Source organism: Amphiprion ocellaris, chromosome 22, assembly GCF_022539595.1.
Source record: "Amphiprion ocellaris isolate individual 3 ecotype Okinawa chromosome 22, ASM2253959v1, whole genome shotgun sequence".
In the NCBI taxonomy this organism is placed as follows: Eukaryota; Metazoa; Chordata; class Actinopteri; family Pomacentridae; genus Amphiprion; species Amphiprion ocellaris.
This window is the reverse complement of record NC_072787.1, coordinates 10,923,030-10,940,439: the sequence shown is the minus strand read 5'-3', so window position 1 is coordinate 10,940,439 and position 17,410 is coordinate 10,923,030. Positions and strand designations below refer to the sequence as shown.

General features: G+C 38.8%; 2 protein-coding genes across 2 annotated transcripts; one reads left to right on the top strand and one right to left on the bottom strand.

Moving 5' to 3' along the window:
- Window positions 1-3,030: 3,030 nt before the first annotated feature.
- On the top strand, window positions 3,031-7,805 carry pkia (cAMP-dependent protein kinase inhibitor alpha). Its single transcript, XM_023299900.3, has 3 exons — window positions 3,031-3,148; window positions 5,688-5,865; window positions 7,035-7,805. The coding sequence occupies exons 2-3, from the start codon at window positions 5,715-5,717 to the stop codon at window positions 7,109-7,111; spliced, it is 228 nt and encodes a 75-aa protein (XP_023155668.1). The 5' UTR covers window positions 3,031-3,148; window positions 5,688-5,714; the 3' UTR covers window positions 7,112-7,805.
- Window positions 7,806-11,204: 3,399 nt separating this feature from the next.
- On the bottom strand, window positions 11,205-17,110 carry bco1 (beta-carotene oxygenase 1). Its single transcript, XM_023299893.3, has 11 exons — window positions 16,951-17,110; window positions 16,638-16,766; window positions 16,411-16,540; window positions 15,865-16,012; window positions 15,631-15,781; window positions 15,038-15,258; window positions 14,627-14,884; window positions 14,426-14,531; window positions 14,082-14,176; window positions 12,307-12,418; window positions 11,205-11,712 (listed from the first exon to the last, which is right to left on the bottom strand). Exons 1-11 carry the CDS (start codon window positions 17,012-17,014, stop codon window positions 11,558-11,560), a joined length of 1,569 nt encoding a protein of 522 aa, XP_023155661.1. The 5' UTR covers window positions 17,015-17,110; the 3' UTR covers window positions 11,205-11,557.
- Window positions 17,111-17,410: the final 300 nt, after the last annotated feature.

The following is a 17,410-nucleotide window of genomic DNA, read 5'->3' as shown; positions in this document are numbered from 1 at the left end:
TGGTATAAGGTTTTTTTTTTTGGCCTTTTTTTTTTTTGTCGGCTTTTTTTATTGGATAGGCACAGTGAGAGAGAGACAGGAAACAGGGGAGAAGAGTCAGGGGAAGACATGCAGCAAAGGGCCGCGAGCGGGAATCGAACCCGGGCCAGCTGCGTCGGGGACCAACCCTGTACATGGGTCGCCCGCTCAACGCGTTGAGCTATACGGGCGCCCGGTATAAGGTTTTTAAAGAAGAGCTAACTCCCCTGCTGTTAGATTCATTCAACTGGACACTTAAACAGGCAAAAAGCCATTCTTCTTGGAAGGAGGCTGTTATTTCTGTTGTACTAACAGAAGGGAAAAATAAGGAGTATTGTGAGTCACATCGTATAATATCCATCTTAAATGTTGATTATAAATTGTTCACCTCCATAATCACAAGAAGACTAGAGCTTCCTCTTCCTGATTTAATAGACAAGGACCAGACAGGATTTATAAAGGGACATCAAACACAGGACAATATACGATGGACTTTACACATAATTCATGAAGCCAAAAAACAAAACATTGCAACAGCTTTAGTAAGCCTAGATGCTGAAAAGGCTTTTGATCGGGTCTGCTGGACCTATCTCTTTGCAGTTTTGAAGAGAATGGGATTTAATGAAACTTTAATTCAGTGCATAAAAGCCTTGTATTACAAGCCAGAGGCAAGAATCTAAATAAATGGTGATCTGACTGATAGTTTTGAGCTCTTCAGAGGAAGTAGGCAGGGCTGCTGTTTAAGCCCCGCCCTCTTTGCCTTGTTTATAGAGCCTTCGGCCCAGCACGTAAGACAAACGATTGCGCTGAAAGGAGTAACAGTCGCCAAAGAAGAACAAAGGATAGGCCTCTTTGCAGATGACATTATAGTATACCTCGAAAACCCTGATCAGTCATTTCCTAAACTTTTAAAAATTTTAAGAGTTTGGAAAATTATCTGGATATAAATTAAATATCACAAAAACTCAAATACTCTGTATTAACTATAGACTAGCCGAATTAATCAGACAAAAATATAAACTTGCATGGGATTCCGAACAAATAAAATATTTAGGGGCTAATCTGACTAAAGAATTAAGCACATTATATGAAGTTAAATATGGTAAAATAAATACAGAAATTCAAAAAGACTTGACAAAATGGACAAATTTAGTTTTAGATCTCAGCTCAGGAATAGAGGTGATAAAAATGAATGTTGTTCGGCGGCTGATGTATTTATTCAACTCTTTACCGGTTCATATACCAGACACTCAGTTTGCTAAATGGGATAAACAAGTGAGTAGGTTTATTTGGAAAGGAGCAAAATCAAGAGTAAGTTTTGAAACGCTTCAGCTTGAGAAAAAGAAAGGAGGTCTCGCTGTCCCAAATTCAAAGGAATACTTCTTAGCTGCTCAGCTGAAATATGTGATTAACTGGTGCGCAACAGAATACTATTCCAAATGGAAGCATATTGAACTTAACTGTGATACATGCCAACCCCAGTCGAGACTTGGAGACAAAGGTATTTCACGGCCTAAAGAAGTGAACCCTATACTTGAAACAACCCTAAAGATTTGGTGAGACATAGTGAATAAATTCAAGTTGGAAGGAGACTGTAAATTGTTGGTATGGCCCTCGCATTCCCCTAAATTCACAAGTGATCTGCTTGATAATACCTTTCTAAGATGGGTGGATAAGGGAATCACAGCTGTTTGTACTTTAACTGAAGGGACAGTGTTTAAATCTTTCGAGAAAGTAAAAATTGAATTTAACTTGGATAACTCAGACCTGTTTAGGTACTTCCAACTAAGACATTTTTTTAATTCCGATATCAGGCTTCATTTATCACAAGAGGGCAGTGAACTAGTTGAAATGTTGAGAGGGGCATACAGAAAACTGCCATCAAAAGTTGTATCCAGACTATATAAATGTCTACATAACTGTAATAGGACAAACTCACTGTACGTAAAACAAAAGTGGGAAATTGAATTACAACTTAAAGTGTCAGAGGAAGATTGGCATTCTATTTGCCTTTTACAACATGCTTCAACCAGCTCCAGACAATGGAGGGAATATGGCTGGAAAAACATAATTAAGTATTTTATAACACCACACATCAAAAGTAAGCAGCTTAAAATTTTACAACCGTGTTGGAGACTATGTGGTAATTTGGATGCCAGTCATTCTCATGTATTTTGGAACTGTGCAAATGTTAGACCTTTTTGGGAGAATATTGCAAAGTTAATCTAGGAAATCTTTGGCTACAAGATATCAAACGATCCACGGACTATGTACTTGGGTCTACCATCTAAAGAGGAGGTACGTGTGGAGGATATCTACCTCTACAGAGTGATCTTGTTGGCCTGCAAGAAAACCATAACAAGGAACTGGATGAAAAGTGCGATTTTAACCGTGACACAATGGAGAGAAATTATGGACGAAATCTACCTGATGGAAAGGGTGACTCATTATTGAAGACTGACAATGGGCAAATTTGAGAAGAGATGGGAGAAATGGACACACTACATAACGCAGTTGTAAAATTTGTAAAATGTATATTTTTACAACAGTAGCACCCCAGTTTGTTTGAGGTTCTTATTTGTTGCAAAATAAAATATGTAAATAAAAAGTTAAAAAAAAAACTGCATTTTGTGTTTACTTGGGTCATCTTTGATACATTTATTTGACGATCTTAGTACACAAATCATACATGTACAAGCAGCGTCTACCATTGAACCTTTAAAGTGTCATTTAGACTCTTGTTTAGTCATATAGTGATGGCATGTTATGTTATTTTCTACTCATACTGTATGCAAATTTACAATTTAATGATGTCACTAAGTAACATATTTGCTAATAAATGTTAAAAGAGTGCAACTACTAGAAATTTTATTTGTACTGTAATATATTTACTTTGTATAAATAAATCAGTGGGAATTCTCAGCGCCAGCAATATAGCAAGTTACTTTAGGGTGATTTCACAAATAATAGCTTTATTTTGAAATGGCTTCCCTGAAGTAGTTTTGTACTGTTGCTGACTTGACGTTGGTAAATCCTCTTTCATGAGCGCAATGGGGAATACCGAAGTGGCAAGATTCAAGCTGATGTGACTGACCCCTGCGAGTATTCGGAAGCTCTTTAGCCCGGACAGGTACCTCACTGATCATAATAATAATAGCTGCACCTGCGCGGCGTGTTTGAATCTTTATTGCATGCGTTTCTTTAATATCATGCAGGCTGCGTTTACTGGCACAGAATGAGCTCTGTGGTGGTCTTTGTCTTCAGAGAAATGACATATGGCTGTTGATTTGTTATGATCACTTTGAGCATGGTGGTTCCCCTGCATCATATGGCACGTCTATGTGTAAAGGTTTTACTTTTTAAAAAAAATGTTTTATTTTGTAGGATCCCAATGCGCACAACTATGATGCTGCAGCGCCTCCACTTAGTCCATAGTGGGTGATACGTTTTGGAAGACAAATTTTATTTAGGATCTACTTTTTAAAAGGTTTACATGGCACTGATGACAGCTCCTACAAAATAATGACAGATGCATGTAACAAAGGATTCATTAAGGCCCTCCATAATTATATATCTGCTACAGAAATAGCACAACTGTTGAAAGGGTACTGTTGATTTTCTTGCTTTTCTGCATGGCAGTGTAGGAGTATATGTTTGTGTGGCTCACAGTAAAAGAGAGTTAGAGTGCTGGGCGTCAGTCCCAGTAATACTCATGCCACCTAGAATAACTCTGGTATAAGTTTCTGAGACTCCATTCCTCATCACTACAACACTCACTGCTAATTTCCTTTTGGCAACATAACTAATCTAATAGCTGCAAAGAAGGAGCTGCCATTTTTTTCTTCCTAGTCAGTGACAGAGAAAGCAGAACACACTGGCCTGTTGTATAATTCGGTAATTTGATCATTTGTTTGGAGTCTGTTCGAGATATATTGGTGTCCAGGCCAGCTGAGCTCTCGTCCCATATGGGAGTAAAGCGCGCGCGCGCGCCCACACACACACACACACACACACACACACACGCACGCACGCACGCACGCACGCACGCACGCACACACGCACGCACGCACACACACAAAGCTGGACAAGCTGATGTTCTTCTTCATGGGTGCAACGGTGTGGCTAAATTATGTAAACTGTCGATTAATTTTTCATAGAATACGAGCATAGGCAACACATGCCAAGAGAATTCTGTCACTTTCAGCTACAAATAAAAACAAACTTTCAGTTTCAAATATCTACACTCAGCTGCAGTAGCATTTAGTAACATTATAATAATGTTAAATAATGTGTTGATTAGGTGACTGAACTGCAAGAAATAGTTTAGGCTTTGTGTTCCATATAAAAGATGTGGACAACTAAGTTTTATCTCATTCAACTGCGTAAATCTGAAATGTCATTTCATTTAAAAAAAGAAAAAAAAATGTTCACAATGTAAAATTTATGCTGAATATGCTCTGCTTTCTCCATCTCAGTTTTGTACAACACTGCTGACATCCATTTATTTTCTAACCAGCAATATTTATTTCAACAAGAGATGTTCTGCTTTTGTACAGTTGTTATCATGCAGATCTCATACTAAAACCTGCACTACACTATCATCACTGACTCAGCATCTGAGTCTGACTCGAAGCACTCTATACAGGGCACTAATCATCTCTGTTTATGTTGCAGAATAGTTGTTTTATGTCTCTTGCTGCCCCATATTCAGTCTGGGGGATTGTACATTGACAACATCTGTTGGGTCTTGCCCATCTTGACACCATTTGGAGAATGACAGCTGAGTAGGCGTGTGCTCAAATGATGACAGAAGAGGCATCCAAAAATAGCCATGGTCAATCACAGCTTCTGCAGCTCTGCAAATAGCCACAAATGGATGTGATCACCGGGGTCATTTTTGTAATTTTCTTATGAGTTAAAAACCCAGGAATTAGGTTGGAGTAAAACCAGATGACTCTTTGTGTGTCGGAGGGTATATGATGCCTCAAAAAAGCTTGATTTTTGTTGTTGGAGTCCAAGTCTTGGAAGTGTTCAAATGCAGATATTAGAAATTGATGTAGTAAATTAAAAAAAATACTGTCAGAATGACAGATTGTAATAGTGGAAATAGGACAATAAAGCCTGAACCTGCTCACTGTTCAAGGGCAGACTTCCCCAGGCAGACTGATACAGTGTTAACATGTCAACAGAGGGGTTTAACCTAAATCTCCGTGCCAACGCATCTCCCAGTGTGCTCTGTGCTTACTTCAAGTGAGATTACAGTACTTTCCTCCTTTGTGCCAATATTACCCCCTTGAGTGTGCTTTTTTTCTTGCTGTTTTGGCTCAGTCTCATTTTTATCTCTTCAGTATTCCTTCTAGAATTTCTAGAATTTGTCTCCCCCATGTCACCGGTACCCTAGACTGAGATTAAAATAGATTAATCAGGAATTAGGTCATAAGATAAGAGGAGGGAGGCATGTATTGAATGAGTGCATGGGGAGCCCACTGTGTCTTTTTCTTCTTGTCAACTGCTGATGCATCCATTGTGTAGAACTACTTGGAACAAGCTGCACAAATCCTCAGAATTTCAAGAATCTTTCTTTAAACGTAGTGTATGCCCATTTATGTTAGTGTGCGGGTCTGTGTGCACCTGTGCTTGTGGTAAGTGTGTGCTGCTGTGTGTGCCAGGTCATGCTATGGTGAGGTGTGTCAGCAATGACGGATGTGGAGGCGACCTTTGAGGACTTCATCGCTTCTCGACGATCTGGCCGCAGGAATGCCATCCATGAAATCCCAGCAGCCCCTGGAGTGCAGGGACCCACTGATCTGTCACAAAGCCTGGCACAGCTCAACATCAATAAGTCAGGTTAGAAACATTATAGATCATATGACACATTTTTTTGATGGTGGACATGATCAATGATTAAGTCGGGACTGATATCAACAATTTGGAATAACTTCATGTGATTAAGAAGGGTGGTTAATATTGTAATTGCTGAAAACCATCAGATCATAGAGCTTGTATCGACATTTGACAGTGCAGTGTATATATACACACATATATATATATGTGTGTGTGTGTGTGTGTGTGTGTGTGTGTGTACATTTTGGATAATGGAATGAGACATGATGTCCTTTTAAGACTCAAGTTTTAAACATATTTTTTCTATGTCTACTGCAAGGGATTTGTATTAAGTATATGGCGTAGTTCTTCTCAGCTTTATATTTTTCTACTAAAAACTGCAAAAATCAGTGTCTTCTCGAAATTTCCATAGAAACCCTCAGTTCAGCTTACATACAGATTGTGAAGTACAATCGTGTAATAGTGTTAAAGAGATGTATAGGGTAATTATGTGTAATGAAGACAGAGATATCTGCAATAGTGATTAATAGAAATGTGCAATGTTATTATGTGCAATAGTGACAATGGGAAATGTGCAATACAACTATGTGTAATTGTGTCAGAGGGATATATGTAGTGGAATCTTGTGTTATAGTGACAGAGGGCTAAGTGTTGTATAACAATGTGCAATAGTGATAGAGGGATATGTGCAATAGCAACAAAGGGATATTTGCAAAATAATCATGTGTGAATATTAATGAATTACTGCTTGGTAGCTTGCCTTGGTCCCGCAGCTTTTGTCGGTTTGTGTGCACAATGTGTTACTGCTTGTTGCTTATTTTTCTTTTTTGTGTGTCTTTGTTCAGTTATGGTATTATGTTATTTGTATTTTTTTATTTTTAACTTGCTAATGGGGCTCAAGATGGATTTACATGTAAATGTTCATTAATACAAACTGCCCCATTTAAAAAAAACAAATTAAACATACATATGTTTCTTCCTTTGCTCTACTCCACACATCCTGAGCTGTTAAGAGTTGAGTTGAGTCTCAGCAACTTTCTTGCTGATTCAACCTCATTTGCATCACTGACTTAACAAGCAGTAACTTATGCATGAATCTGTCTCTCTCTCTCTCTCTCTCTCTCTCTCTCTCTCTCTCTCTCTCCCTGTCGCTGTTTCTCACTGTCTGCCAGGCGATGAGGGAGAAGACGCTGAGAAAAGCCAGGACTCTCCTGCTAAAGAAGAGGAGACTCAAGCTGAGGGTAGCTAGCTGCCATCAGATATTTATGGACTCGGTCGCTTCTGTTTTTTTTTTTTATTTGATCCCTGAATGCTAAGCCTCTGACTGGCCAGTTGCATCTAATGACTATGAACAGATACAGCAAAATCCTCTACTGCCACCCTCCTGCCATCAGGAAGTCATCACCATGGCAACCACAGTGCAGTCTCCCTTCTGTACTTGGATGTGTTTTAACCTCTTTTAAAAAAAAGCCTTGCTGCCTTTCCTTTGTGGCTGCTGATGTGAAATTGGATGTGATGTATGGTGAACGCAGCTGACGTCAACAACCAAAACCAGCCCCGTTTGACTGTCAGCGGTCCTGAGTGGAAAGGAGTGTAGGATAAGAGAAAGCAGGCCATTCTAGATTTTGGGGGCAGGCTTACGTATTGCCACAGAATTAAAATTTTGTCTTCCCTCCCCCTTGTCGCCTTGAATCATTCATCACTTATGTGGCTGAAATACTTCCAGGGAACCGAGGACAGTGACTGGACACCTACTCTTCCTCTGCTCTTCTTGCATCAGTTTTTGCACACGTGCTCGCATCTATCTGTGCAAACTGTTGACTATGTTCAGACTCCATCACCATTTTTTCTCTAGCTTTGTCCTTCTGTATATTTTGGGAGGCTTGATGGACATTATCACAAAACTGCATTTCAACACTTTCAGCATTAAACTGAGGCCTAAACCGGTGTGATACTGTATTTCTCCATGTCAGGTGTAGTAAGAAATGTGGTGAATGATGTGTGCAGTCTTGAGTTTGTAATAATTCATTGATTCGTCAAATGGCGGTCAGTACAAATCAGGTCAAATCATGCTAAGATAGAAGCATTTGATTTGCTCCTGGCTGTCACAGTAACAGGCGAAAAGTTAGTGAAGAGAGCAACTGTTGGTGACTTTCCTCTGACCCATAACTTTCTCAGAGTTGTAGTGACTTTTCACTGTGTCCACCGTAACACATGCAGCCAGTGTGGATGTCTACTAGATAATGCATGTGTCCTTCCTGGAATGCAGCATTATAAACTTTGCTGCCACGGCAATCTGGTAGCTTGACTGACATTTATGTTTCATCTCTGGCCTTCGTCTATTCATAATATTGTAAAGTTTTATTCTAGATCTTTACATGTACATGAGGAACTATTTTAATTAACCAATTTATCATTTTTCTCGCAAAACACCATTAATTTGAAATATTCATTGTGAGACTGACTTTTATTTTTGCAGTTTTTGCATTCACATAGTTTTTCCTATTACATTTTTGAAAACCCTTTCTATACATCATATAGAGTTGAACAGAGTTTAGTTCTACTTCTAAGTATAGATGACCTTTTGTAATCATCCCTTTCCGTGTTTGTGACTGACCTATGGCATTGCCTTCAGGCAAATATTTGGCAGCAAAAGACGCAGGAGTTTCCTTTTTAAGTACAGGGAGTCCTGACAAATACGTGTCCACATTAAACTGTTTCCTGGATATCCTCCGTATGCGTGTGTGTGTGTGGTGTGTGTGTGTGTGTGTATGCGGTTTATGGTGGGTGTATGTGGCTATACTGTGACGAAAAAATGATTTGCTACTGGAGATTAGACAAACTGCACTACTTCTAGCACCCACTAATGTATTATTTTTAGCATTAGTATTGTTGTATATTAAAGCTGCGTATTATATGTGTGTATTCCCATACACAGGATTTGTATTAGAATTGTCATTGCTGGGATTGTACACACTGCCTATGAATTTTCCAATTCCCCCATTATTTGTCAGTGAACCTTTTAATGGTAAATGTGAATGGACACCCCTTTTAATACTCTAACTGTACACTGCCTCGTTTTGCTATACCAATCAAATGTGTGGATATGCACTCTAAACATGTCTTTATGCAATATGCTGTATTACACTTGCATATTTTATGTAATTATTTTCTTGAATCTAATCACTTCAGCTGATCATTTTGTTCCATCTGTCTTGTTGAAGGGGTTTGGGGATTTTTCTTACAGTGTATTTACAGCTAAAGAATAACGTGTATTTTGAGTCAGGTGTATTTAATGACCAGTACTGTTGTAGTGTAGGTGACCAAGTGCACCTGTGCTCATGTTGTTTTCACCATGTTGATATTTTTAGCAATTTAGGAAATTCATTAATGAAATTCTCTCACTGTGTTGTCAGAGACTTTACTGCACAACACACTAATGTCCAATTAAATTTCACTGGTGAAACATGACATTGTCAAGGCAAGCCTGTGTTGCAAGGGCCACTGTCTCCACCTAGTGGTCAAATGAAGACGTAGTATTCAACAACAGAAAGGCCACATGGAACTGTGCCATAGGTCATGTCAGGGTAAGTCATTGTGATGCATTGTGCTATGAGTTTCGATCTGTGTAATGAAATTCACAATTATAAACCCTATGTTTTACTAAATATTGTGACGATGTCCGTATCGGTGATTAGATTGTGTCCCATTCAAAGATGGTGGTAAATAAGATTCATTTTTAACTTGCACTTTTCACATAAAGAATTTTACAAATACACATTAATGTTACAGCAATATGAGTGGTAAGGACTTCTTTTTTTCACTTGAGGAAAAAGTTGGAAAATTACAAAAGAGGTGCTGATTAGGATACATTACAATTATGCAATAAGTTATTATGTCCTGCTATTTTTATAATATGATTTTCATATTATCTAATTATTTATATGCATTTAAAGTTCAAAATCAAGACTGAAAAATGTACTGACTAGTGTTAAACCTGTGCCATTTGGATGACACTACAATTATGCTGAAGGTCTACATGATACAATAGATCTTCTGACAAAGGAATCTGTGAAGCAATGCATAAAACATGGCGACTTACGGGTTAAGCTCAATGAACTTCCTTTTTTACATGAGAAAGCAGTTTTGTTGTTTAAATAAAACCCAATAGCCAAGTGAATGGACTTTGTTCCTTAGTTAACATATCTTAGATTACTTAGAAGTCAAAAGTACTAAGTGATTGAGTTCTGCATACTGAGTACTAAGTGACCTGTTCAAGGGCCAACAGGTGATAAAATGTATCGACAGTGTCTGTAAAAGGTATTCACTCTTCTTGGAAGTTTTTCATTTTTATTGCTATTAGTACTGAATCACAGTCAATTTAAACATTCCTTGAGTTGCAGTTCTCTTCCAAACTGCATCGGGTTGTCCTCCACTATTTCCCAATACTTTGCTAATTAATTTTATCATCTACTTTTACAAGTCTTCCAGGGCCTGCCGCTGAGAAGCAGCACTACATCATGATGCTGCCACCACCATGCTTATTGGTGGGGATGGTGTGTTTGTGACGATATGCTGGGTTTGGTGTCTGCCACATACAGACACCGCTGTTTTGTGGTCTTATCACAAAACAAAGCAGAATGTTCTTATAACTGACTTCATAAACTCACACATGCCTTCTGGCAAAGTCTAGTCGAGATTTAGTACAACCTGGGCGCTGTCTCTGTGCCCCTCCCTTATAATGTTGTTAAATGCACATTTTCTCCCATCTCAGCTGCTGAAGCTTATAACTCATTCATAGGAGTCATAGGTGTGTGGCAACCTCGCTTAATTACTATCTAATCTTTTTCTTGCTCGGTCAATCAGTTTTTGAGGACCTTCTGCTCTTTATGCATGCGCCATAGTCCTTCCATTTATCAATGATGAATTTAGCAGTACTTCAAGGAGTATTCAGTGACTTGGATTTTTTTTGTATAGATCCCCTGATTCATTTTATTTTCAATAAGCTTTTCTGTGAGCTGCTTTTGTCTGTATGCTGTAGGTATAGTGACTGGAACTTTCAGTTACAGGTGTCACTTGAGACACATTCACTGCAGTCAGATAACCTCCATGTTATTCAGTTGTGTAAATTAGACATGAGAGAGTCTTTATTTTTCATAAAGACAAGTTAAAAAAGCCAAATTAAAGTATATTGACCATCATCAAAAAGGAAAAACTTCCAAGGAGGGTCAGAACTTCTTATAGATACTACATGTGTATCTTATGGATTATAAAACAATGAAAGCTTGAATTGGTTAGATTTACTTTTATAAACCTGTCAAGCTAGACAGTGAAAATGCAACTCAGAATTTGTTTAGTTTATTTTTTTTTAAAAGAATGAGCGTAAGTGAAAATAACAGTGATAATGAATTAACAAATAGTTACCGCTACTTAGGTGACATTTTCATACACATGAAATCAAAATCAAAATCTGTCTTAATAACAACATTTAAATATTTTTTGAAACAATCCCTATAAATTTACACAGACATGCTAGTCCATAGAACAACATAAATCCTCATTATGCTTTTATTTAAAACTTGTTATTCAAAGGTGCATTTTTTTAAAGCTCAGCTAAATACTTGTGCTAAATGTACAAAATGGCTATAGTATTTGAAAGGAGTTCTCCAAAGGCATTTTACATATAAGCAACTGATTAACTTTCATGTGGGATGAAGACTCCGTGCACATCCTTGTGGAGCTCGCCATTCACATTTGCTCGAGCGACTTCCTTGAATGTTTTGGCGTCAAGAATCAGCATGAAACTAGACTGGCCTGGGTTGCGGTTGACTACTGCTACCAGGACCACACCTATAAATGAAGAGAAAACAATTACTTTCACTTCAAAATACAATTAAAAGTTTGACCTACGCAGATTTCAGACACAGACAATAACTGAGAGATTTTAAGCATATAAGTATAGCAGCATATACACATCTCTCATATGTCATATACTATACACGCACACCACACAGTGTCATGGGCCTAGCCCAGCACCGCCCCCTTCTGGCCATATGTTCCCCTGCTGGTGTGTCGCTGGTCCGTGAGGCTCTCTGCAGCTGCTGATTACAGGTTTAGATGCAGCTGTGAGAGCCTCACACCTGCAGCTGATTCCATCTGCTGCTATATAGACCGGCTTCATACGGCGGGGGATGTGGAACCGTACTGACTGCCTCGAGCCGAGACAAGGAGCAGCCTGTGTTTTCCTCCCTGCCCTCCTTAGTGGAAGGTCGGGAACCCCTGCCGCCTTCTGGAGAAGGGATAGTGAGTTTTTAGCCTGAGTGGCATTATAGTTTATTTTTTTGTGAATAAAACCTGTTTGACCGTGACCTGCCTCCCGCCTGCTCTGTGTACACTCACCTTGGGTTCACAATCCCCCCAATCTGTAACACACGGTATTCTTACCATCGTCCTCTGACTCTCCATTTGGTCTGGGGATGAACACTGCCTCTGACGGCAAGCAGTTTTCTTCACTCCAGTAAACCATGTTCTTGGTTTCGGTGTCAAACTTGGCAACCTGCAATAAATTAACAGATTAGAACAAGTGATTAAAAGTTTATTTCAGCCTGCGCAAGAAACACACACACACACACACACACACACACACACACACACACACACACACACACACACACACACACACACACACACACACACACACACACACAGGATTTCTTATAGCTCACAACAAAGTATACAAAACTAGCCTTCATAGTCGTCTTAGCTGTGTCCACAAGCAGGGGTAACACTTGGAAGAAGTGATCTGTAATCATTACCTGACGTATGCATAATTATACTCAGCTTAGCAAAAATAGCTTATCAGTGCCTGTGCAGAACTTTGTTCTGACTGTAAACAATATACTTGGAATAGAGCTATAAAATTGTTAAACAGACTTAAAGTTATCAGTAGGCTTATCCTGGAGTCATATGTGCTTGACATGTCACGTGCATCCAGTATTAGTGAATCAAGCAATTACTTTCTGTAATATGCAAAAACAGCTCTTCTTTATTTAGATTATTGCATTTTCAGCACATTGGAGCATGTGATGTTCCTGTTCCTCACTGTTGCAGTAAAAAGGGAAGTGAAATAAATCACAGTCTATTTCATTTATTTAAGTATATGGGTGTAATAAAGTCAGATCAATATTCATTATTATTGCAGCATTATTTTTATGGCTCAAAACAAGGTAACAGTAACCAGGATCTGTTGAAACGTGATTCATTCATCTTTCGTTAAAAAAGTAAGTCAATAAGTGACAGGACTCGTGCCCATGTTCCTCAAAGGAAACCTCAGTAATGATGTAATCTGGACTCATGACTGACTAAATTATATCATTTTCAGGATGTTGAAATGCCACTACATCAGCACATTTGTACAGTCCATTTCAGTCCAAAAAAAAAAAAGAAAACTGCAACAAATCCGATAATATTTCCATGCAATAACCCCAAATAAACAGTCTGGGGGAATACAAATGCACATGGCAGTGATACAGATTTTGACTAAAGCTGGCATAGTCATGTCTTTTTTGATACAATAAAAATTTCAGGTGGCCTTAATACTTCCATATGCAATGTGTTTTTTCAATAAGGTATGAAGGGAATTGAAGTATTTCAGTTAGAAAAAAATGTTTCTTTGTTGATTTAAAATTGAATAACTAAAACATTTACTTAAAGTTATTTCATTTCCGTGTCCTTTTTTTTTTATTATTAAATTGTTTTGGAGTATGTAAAAGCCTTATTCAAAAACAATTAAACTTCAGGGAAAAGACTCTCTTTGTTTTTGAAATTATAGGTCAAGTGAGGATTAATAAAAACAAACAAATCTAACTGTCGAAACCACATTGTTTCCTGTTGTATCTTCCTCTTCGCAGATATTGTGCCTCTGGGCTGTGGCTGACCCTTGTGGTTCAGTACATTGATGCTTTCTTTCTATTGTTCTTGTTACCCAGATGAACCCAACTGGGTCATGTTAGAACAATAGGAAATTGACACTTCAAAAATGGCTGTTCCATAAGCCTGCTGACGTATGGAACTGTGCTATAGTCCATTTCCTATCTCTGTAAAACAATACTGCCTTTAACAACCTATTTCCCAAGGATCCTGCATTTAAATCTCAAAGACGGATGTTCCCACCACCTACTTTCCCCAAGAGCAAAATTAAAGACAATAGGGAATGTCACCTGTTTTGCCACTGCAGATTCCTCCACACAGTTCCCGTAAACAAACCGGTGCCTCTTGCCATTGACATCATAATTGATTCTGGGTAGTTCCAAACCTGATGGAAGGACAGTTACATTCGTTATGCTTCGAGGAGACTTCATGAAAGCAATAGGACTTGAAAACATTTCACTTTGTATCCAAGAGACTTCTTCAGTTCAAGTCTCTTGGAAAGAGAGGCAAAACAAAAAACAGTTTTTGTGCTTGCATGAATAAAGCAATTACTCCTAAAGACATAACACAAGAAATGCTAATCAAAGAATAGTTACTTAATTTGAAGTGTCTAATTGAGTGGTATTGGTTTTACCATCACAGAGAACCTCTGCTTGACACACAAGTTTGCCTTCTTTCTCCTTCACAGCACTGGCTGTTGTGTATTTGAGTTTCACCAAGTTCTGTCCAACTGCAACACCCTGTAAAACCCAGTCAAAACATAAAGCTCAAGTCTTGGAGGAGTGTCTTCTTTAAGTTACCTGATGAAATTAATTTGAATTGTTTTCAACCCCACCTTGTCAGACAGGATGGGAAGGACAAATCTTCTGTAACTTGGTGTAGAGTAGCCAGTGTCCTTGACCCCGGTGTTGTCCTTTAGATTGCGCACATAGAACATTTCATAAAGGCTGGTATCATTGTAGGCGATGACATCAATGATGACATGACCGTCGTCCTCAAAAGCATTGACGTGATGGTAGACAACCATTGCTCCGGTGTAGTACTTTATTTCAGTTGACTTGCCAGTCTTTCTGTCTATCAGGTGGATCAGAGTCTGATGAAGGAACAAACATTTAGAAGTACAATATACGTCAAAGATTTGTTATCAACCCCCCATCCCAGGTTTTCTGCTAGAACACTGGCACACTCAGGCACAGACATTTTCTCTCGTCTGCATTGACATGCAACAACTTGAGTGACTTCTTACATTTTCTTCAGGGCAGAACTTGAGGCAGCTCGCCCAGTTGACTCCCCTCATGTAGGCAGTGGCCATCTTGAGGATGTCCAGCTTGAAAGGCTGCTCGATAAAGATGATGTAGTTGTCAGTCAGGCCAAAGCTGTGGCAGTAGCTTGGTGTGAGGAGGGAGCGGCAGGGAAGTGAGCAGATCGTCTCCACGCTCTTCAGCGCAAGAGCATCCTTGGATTTGCCTAAAAGTTGAAATGAAGAAACAATAATAAATACAGGTGCTAGCATGTATGTGCCTTTTAATAAATTTAAACAAGGTTCCCGTGCTACTTTACAGTTTCAGGGCAAGATGCAGCAATGATGTATATGACATATTGTGTGCTAAGAATTCAGTGTGGAAATATATTCTTACTAGACTTTCTATTGTCTGATAATCCGATGATATTGGGCTGTAAAAATATGAACTGCACTGCATTTAGATTCAAAAAAGCAGACACATTTTTGCCGTAACTGTTCATCACCTGCTTCTCCTGTCCCAACTTGAATTTGCTTCTTTCGTTGTATTTTAATACTCTATATCAAAGTGGAGCATGATATGAGGACAATATACCTACCTTTCTGAGGAACAGCAGGGACTTTGAACAGCACGTATTTAGTCTTGCCCTTCTCTGCTATTGTAGTTCCAATGTTGTAAGTATTGCCCTCCTTGTCATAGTGTGGATGGGATGTAACCATGTTTACTGGTAGGTACTTTGTGTAGTCCACCTGTGTGAAACAGTTCACAGAAAAGCTGAAATAAGCTCTCAAACAAACTTGGCTGAGTGATAAATATTAGCAGACAGTGTTACCTTCTCCTGACTTTCCAGGGTCACTGGATCAATCTTGCGGATGTAGTTGGTTTCAGAAGTGGCAAAATAGTCGCTTCCATATCTGATGAAATTGCTTGCACCGTTGTCAGTAAAGTCAGGTATTGTGTGATTTAAAAGGGTAATCGCCCTGAAAAGTAAAGTTTTTTTGATGTTATAAATGATATATACTATTAAGAGACCTAATTTCTTCATCCATATAAGTGAGTGCATCATTTGCACCCTAATGACAAATCCACAGCAGAACAGCAGTAGGGCCGTTCCAACACAATAGTCAGATTTTTCTCATGCCACAGATTCTAAAGATTTTAGTGTCTTTTCCATCTTAGTCATTTTGCAAAACTGTAAGACTACACTTGATGTTACAGGGGATACATTTTCTTTTTTTGCAATATTACAGCAAAGAAACAAGGAAAAGTAGAGAACCATAAAAGCAGTTGATGCCAAAATAAAATAAGACAACTATGGATGCTTTATGAAGGAGAAACAACAATAAAAGGAGTAGCATTTGGTGTGAATAAAACTTACTTGAATATGAAATTCTTGCTTGGGTCTGGATAGGCCATTGTCCCCATTTCAGACACAACTATTCTTTCTGCCTCCATATTAGCTTTATAGGTGTCACTTCTAAGGAATCTGCTTCGGTGGGTCATTTCACCTGTATAGAAGAATTGTTAAAAAGCCAACTTATTTTCATTTATTTGACATTTCCTGCATTTTGTAGCTTAAACGTGGGTTAAAATTGAAAGACCGACCATTTTTGAAGGTGAAGCTGTTCATTAGGGACATCCCATCAAACCAGTGTTCGTAGCTGGTTTCCCCCACAGAGAATATGCCAGGGCCATTGCGCAAAAGCGTGCCTTGCAGCCAGCTGGGAATATTCCCTATTTATAAAGAGAACACACACACACACACACACACACACACACACACACACACACACACACACACACACACACACACACACACACACACACACACACACACACACACACAAAAAAAAAAAACTTCAGCAAAGTTATATAAGGTGCATTTGTTGGTAATTTCATAGAATAAAACTCGACTTACCTTTGACTTCTGCCTTGACAGGCTCCGGCCTCTCCTGTGCGTTCTTACAGAAGTCTGCGGACATACTTTGTGCCAGATTAGAAAACCACGTACACGCGAAGTCAGCGGAGTGAACAGTGCTGTCCGCTTGCTTTGCAAAGCACTCCCTTTAAAGCTGTCCTCTTGCTTGGGGAGGGCAGGCACGGATGTGGGTTGGCGCGGAAGAATTATCTTATCTTTTTGCGCAACAATTATTGTTACCTCGAGATTTCAGTGAAATCCTGCGTGTCAGCAAAAACACCCTCAAGCATAAAAAATCCAATTTGACGGCTTAAACTGGAGTCAGCCACTGAACTGTTACTTTATTTTATGTATTCAAACAAAACAGTGGAGTATAATATACGTGAATCACACAAGTGATTCACTTTAGTTCTCATCTGTCATTGCCATTTCTATTGAGCATCCATGAGTATGATTGATT

Bases quoted from the DNA above. Each gene is read 5' to 3' on its own strand.
- pkia (XM_023299900.3), top strand. From the start codon at position 5,715: ATGACGGATGTGGAGGCGACCTTTGAGGACTTCATCGCTTCTCGACGA. The intron at 5,866-7,034 runs GTTAGAAACATT...ACTGTCTGCCAG, and splicing joins GCTCAACATCAATAAGTCAG to GCGATGAGGGAGAAGACGCT.
- bco1 (XM_023299893.3), bottom strand. From the start codon at position 17,014: ATGTCCGCAGACTTCTGTAAGAACGCACAGGAGAGGCCGGAGCCTGTC. The intron at 16,767-16,950 runs GTAAGTCGAGTT...CTTTATAAATAG, and splicing joins TGTCAAGGCAGAAGTCAAAG to GGAATATTCCCAGCTGGCTG. The intron at 15,259-15,630 runs GTAGGTATATTG...TTCAACTTTTAG, and splicing joins CCCTGCTGTTCCTCAGAAAG to GCAAATCCAAGGATGCTCTT.